General features: G+C 37.2%; 1 protein-coding gene across 1 annotated transcript; it reads left to right on the top strand.

Annotated features, from left to right (window-relative positions):
• Positions 1 to 424: 424 nt before the first annotated feature.
• Positions 425 to 5,309, top strand: ATOEP16-2 (Mitochondrial import inner membrane translocase subunit Tim17/Tim22/Tim23 family protein). The gene is made up of 7 exons (XM_089405183.1): positions 425 to 843; positions 938 to 989; positions 1,132 to 1,200; positions 1,308 to 1,339; positions 4,276 to 4,309; positions 4,431 to 4,501; positions 4,894 to 5,309. Exons 1-7 carry the CDS (start codon positions 721 to 723, stop codon positions 5,035 to 5,037), a joined length of 525 nt encoding a protein of 174 aa, XP_089261309.1. The 5' UTR covers positions 425 to 720; the 3' UTR covers positions 5,038 to 5,309.
• The last annotated feature ends 232 nt before the right edge of the window (positions 5,310 to 5,541 follow it).

Raw genomic sequence — 5,541 nt, 5'->3', positions numbered from 1 at the left:
TACCATTTTCTTATCTTTCTCTTTTTTAGTTTTGTTTTCTTTGGCACCCGTGATTGCCCGATATGATCGGGCAAATCATTGGTTCATGCTACATAAGAGATACGACATCTGGAAGCCATCTGAAAAAACTGAAAACCCTAATGATCGATGGTGTAAGTTCAACAAATTAACTATGAATAATCACAGGCTTATTGTTCATCACAAATATTTTTTAATTTGGAGCCAGTCGGCCACTGAACACCTTAAAAAGTAGTAACAACGATATTATGGAACGAGATGCACAAATCCTCACGGGCCTTAGTCAACGAGATCGAACTCAACATTATTTCATGGCAGAGTGTTATTGCTTTAAATTTTGACCCTATATCATTTCAATAAAGTTGTGATTTAAAAAAATGAAGAAATCGGAACGCTTGGTATTACCGGCGAAATCAAGATACCCAAACGAACATTGGGATCATAAACACAGAGTCGGAGTACATTTGTCCAACATAGAGACAATTCAATCTAATAGTTTCAAATAGCTGTCGCAGTATTTGAAAGCCACATAGCCTTTAATTTTATTAAATTGTGATCTTTGAACTGCCAAGTTCATTGTTGATAAACTCGAATTGCTTCAATCCTAGGAACGGATGCTTAACAGAGGTTTCCGCTGAGAGCAGGAGCTTTCGTCTGTAAGAAGTTAATTGGCCTCATTTCCAAATACAAAACTAAGTGAAAATGAGTGATGCGGAGGGCAGATCTCTTCTGAATGATCTCAAGAAATTTGACGGGCAATCCCTTTTCGATTTGGGTCATCCTCTGCTGAATCGTGTAACTGAGAGTTTCGTGAAAGCTGCAGGGGTGAGTCCTAATTAAAGCCAGCATTTCTTCTTTAAAAGTTCTGTATCTATATGCTCTGTTCTTACCAGAGAGCTGAAAGTGACTTTAATGGCAGATTGGAGCAGTGCAGGCTGTATCCAGGGATTCTTATTGCACAGCAGCTGAAGGTCCTGTCACTCTCTATCTATCTCCGTGATTTTTAAAAACGAGACAAGTTTGATATGATATAGTTGTTCAACAAACGGATTTGCTAAGAGAATTTGATGAAAACTCGGTGGTTTGTATGTTGGCTATTTTGAATGCATGCAGGGTTTGAGAAGAAAAATACTTCAGAATTTGGTAGGCAGAGAAGGCAAACCCGTTTTCCTAATTTGGAAGGTGAGCATGAAAAATGCCATTTGAATTTTTAAATAAGAGAAGGTTCCATAGTTTGCTGAATTTCTACATGACAAAAAGTAACATCAGTGTTGTGGCATCCATCACAGGAGAGACATACAAGAAGTCTTTGGAGACTCTGGTACAGTTTCTTTCTCTATGCTTATGCTTCGTAAACAGATTGCGAATATTTATGTTATGAGATGCTAAGCCAGGAATCCAACACAATCAAACCGTGTAGGGATTGATTAATATTCATGTTCCAGCACCACACAAATTGAACAATACTTCTCTTGAAGTCTGATCGTATTGGATAACACTTTCATAGATTGAGGTGATTTTAATAGGATAGCATATTTTTATTTACATCTTGGAGAGACCCAGTAGGAGATATTAGAATGTAAGCAAAGTCACAATTGGGTATTTTTGATATTTGTAAATTTTTTTGTCTTCTAGCCAAGAATCCTATAAACACCGTTCTCGGCCCTATCTACTAAACATGCCCTCCATATCAGGGGACTGTCTCCACATATTGACCTTCCAAGTTCCCATATTACTAGCAATAGGATTACAATGTTGACAGACAATAGAACTATTTAATGGAGTAAAAAATTACATAAAAATTTGTTCAAAAATATTTATTTAAAGCTTAGCAGCGAAGTTCTAAAACTTCCCAATCTAAGGGCAGAGACACAAACAAACAGCTCACGTCACCGGGCTCAACCAGCATATGGTTGAACATAAATGGTCTTTTGGATTTGTACTTTTTCAACGTCTTCAATTGCTTGGTATGGTAATAGAAAATCTGTTTGTGGTCATGTGCCTTGTACCTTATTTCATAACAAGTTCACATCACAGGGCTCAAGCAACCATGCATATGGCATATGGTTGAAGATGCTCTGTGGGATTCGTACTTTTCCAAGATCTTTTTTCAATTGATTAGTACGATAATTTGTAATCTGCTTGTGCCTATATGCCTTGTGCAGTTTTCATAATTGAAATCCTAGCACATAGTCCAACCTTTCTAAAGGGAAAAGACAACAAACTTACATCACATGGCTGAAGCAGCTTTATCTGGTTGTGCTTAGATGTTCTTTTGGATTTTTTACTTTTTCAACTACTTGTTTCAATGGCTTGGTATGATAATATGTTATTTGTTTGTTCCCATATGCCTTGTGTCTTATTCTCATAAGTGAAATTCTAAAACATCCTTACTCCAACTCTTTTAGTCCAGGGAAAATACGACAAACAACCAGCTCCCATCACAATGGATAAGCATAGATGCTCTTTTGGATCTGTACTTTTCTCAATCTCTTGTTTCAATTGCTTGGTATGATAATATATAATCTGTTTGTGCCTATATTTCTTATGCCTGTTTTTCACAATTGAAGTTCTCGAACATCATAAATTCAACTCTTTTAAAGGGCAAAGACAACAAACAGGTTCGCATCACAGGGCTCAAGCAGCATAGATGCCCTTTTGGATTTGTACTTTTTCAACCTCTTGTCTCAATTTCCTGGTATGATAATGTTTAATTTGTTTGTACACATATTTCTTGTGCCTTATTTCACAATTGAAGTTCTAAAACATCCTCAAAGTTTTATAGTCTAGGGCAAAGACAACAAACAAACAGCTCACATCACAGGGCTCAACCGTCTAGGGCAAAGACAACAAACAAGCAGCTCACATCACAGGGCTCAAGCAGCATATGGTTGAGCATAGATGCTCTTTTGTGTTTATACTTTTTCAACCTCTTGTTTCAGTTGCTTGGTACGATAATACGTAATCTGTTTGTGCTGATATGCCTTGTGTCTTAGATACTTAATTGAAGTTCAAAAACATCAATAAGTTCTAAAACATCAATAACCCAACTCTTATTAGGTGGCAAAGATTACAAACAACGAACTCATATCACAGGGCTTAAGCAGCATATGATTAACTTAGTAACTTACTCAGCCTCTTGGTTAAGCATAGCACAGAGTTTCACTTACTCAACCTCTTGTTTCAATTGTTTGGTATGATAATATGTAATCTGCTTGGGCCCATACTTGTGCCTTATTTTCACTAAATGTCAGTTTGTGACCATCTGCGTTGTGCCTTATTTTCATTAAATAATATAAGCCTAAGTTATATATTGTCATAATCCTTCTCCCTCACATAGTAATGAAGATCCACTTTAACTCTGCATATAGAGCTCCAAATCCATTCTGGTGAAAACCTTCGCAACCCTTTTCGGGTCTTTAACCTCATATCCAAAGGATCAAAATCTCGTATCACAGAATCAAAATCTTCCATATCTCAACCTCAAACCTTTGCATAAATGTAAATTTTGGCAAACCTAAACCTCAAATATTTGCAAAGGTCAACCTCAGACCTATGGCCTTTTTGGTATAAAGGGTTAAGGTAAAGCTTGCACATTCGGTGACTGTATCGTCCATTGAGTTGCAAACCTTTGCACCATGAGTTAAGGCAAGGTGTCTCAAAGTGGGTTTAAAGAGTTAAGATAAAGTTTCCAACTTCGGCATTGTATCCTTTAAGTCCTTGAGACTTGATACATACCTGTACTAGTTTTATTAGCGAGCATTTGGGACAACCATCACAATCCATACTGAGTTGCAAAATGTCTCTTTGGGCAATCCCAAACCCTGTTCCCTGCTTCTAGCTGACATCATCATCATATATCCTATGGATCTATAGCCTGTATTTTTTTTATCTGACATCATCCTCATATATCCTACGGATCTATTGCCTGTATTTTTACGAGGTCTAGAATGAATATTTTTTTACCAAATTTTAGAATGATTTATAATATACTGGGCAAATCAACCTTTTCAATTTATAATTCCATTGTGCCATATGTAGACTTTTGTTGCATGACTGTAATCTGTGTCCATATCGATTTCTATTTAACATCATAGGTATGCATACCTGTTTCTCTTAATGGGATTAATGGTGTGAAGGGGGGATCTATAACGTCCCTGAGCATTCCTGCAATGCAGAGCTTGTCTCTTTAGCAGGATGGCTTTGAATTGATTGAATGAACTGATCTCTTTTATGGTGAACACTCTTCATTGGCAGGTTAAGCGCACGGGGAAAGAATCCATGCAATGGGGTAAAGCTATAACTTCCTGATCTCTTCACCGTGTCGGAATTGCTTTCAATGACACTAGCGAGGATTTGTGGTAGTTTTCGATCTTCATGGTGTCGTTACTTACTAAGTTCTTTATTTGCAGGCCTTGCAGCGGGTATGTACTCAGGTGTTACATATACACTGAAGGAGGTCAGAGGAGGAGTTCATGATTGGGTATGGGTACTTTGGCTCTGTTCGGTACGGTCTTCATGGGGTTTAAACTAAAAAGAAAATCATTTTTACTTCGATCAAAGACCATATAAGTCATAAATTCGTTCCACAGCCTAGGCATCTGGTTTTTGTCGAAATTTTTTAAAATCCATAAGGTTTTGTTGAAATTTTTAAAATCCATAGCCCAGGGGGTTACTATTGGATTAAGAGTTAACGTGATGAATCGAAACATGAAAGTAATCTGCTGAACTAACAATTACAGATGAGATAAGACCATGCCTGTACTTCTTATCACAGTGAAGATTATAAAGAAGCTTTTGTGTTTTTCATTATGGTCATTGGGTTTATTTCACTTCTATATTTTGAATGACTTTTCCATGTGTGGGCCGTGGCAGAAAAATGCAGCCGTTGCAGGGGCATTGACAGGAGCAACTTTGGCCCTGACACATGAGGAGCCCAATTATGATCATATAGTGCAAGGTGCCATTGCAGGAGCCGCTCTGTCTACAGCTGCTAACGTCTTGAACAAGATGCTGTAGGTACTGAACTTCTATGGAACGATACATTAGGATCGGTGTGTAATTATCAGGAATTCTCTTCTTCCAACTTTATCCAAACTGCCTCTTCTACTTGAGAATACGTGTTATGGCGTCAGAAGAATACATTTAGATATAGCTTCTGTATATAATTCCCTCTACCAGTAGATCAATTTTATTACTGTAGTAGTACTGCGTTGACACAAACTCTAGATTTGTGTTCTGTGAACTAATATTACAATACAAATTTTCGATTTAAGCTGGAGTTCATAAATTTGTCAACATTGAAATGAATGAGATTTTATAATTCTTTGCCATCATACAGGTCTGTGACATAACATATAATAGAGATAATAGAGATTTGACTATGAATAATGGCAAGCCATGGAAAACCCTTCCAAGATCACAACACGTTGACTAGCAACAGCGGCAACGTTGCAAAGGATCTGGTTCCATTGCATGGTCGAGTAAATGTTAATAGGAATCCTTACATTAAAGGAGAACAAT

Source organism: Pinus tabuliformis, chromosome 2_2 (genome assembly GCF_031772625.1).
Source record: "Pinus tabuliformis cultivar Carrire ecotype Pingquan chromosome 2_2, CPIR1, whole genome shotgun sequence".
Classification (NCBI taxonomy): domain Eukaryota; kingdom Viridiplantae; phylum Streptophyta; class Pinopsida; order Pinales; family Pinaceae; genus Pinus; species Pinus tabuliformis.
The sequence above is the reverse complement of the archived record's forward strand: the minus strand, read 5'-3'. Positions and strand labels throughout refer to the sequence as shown.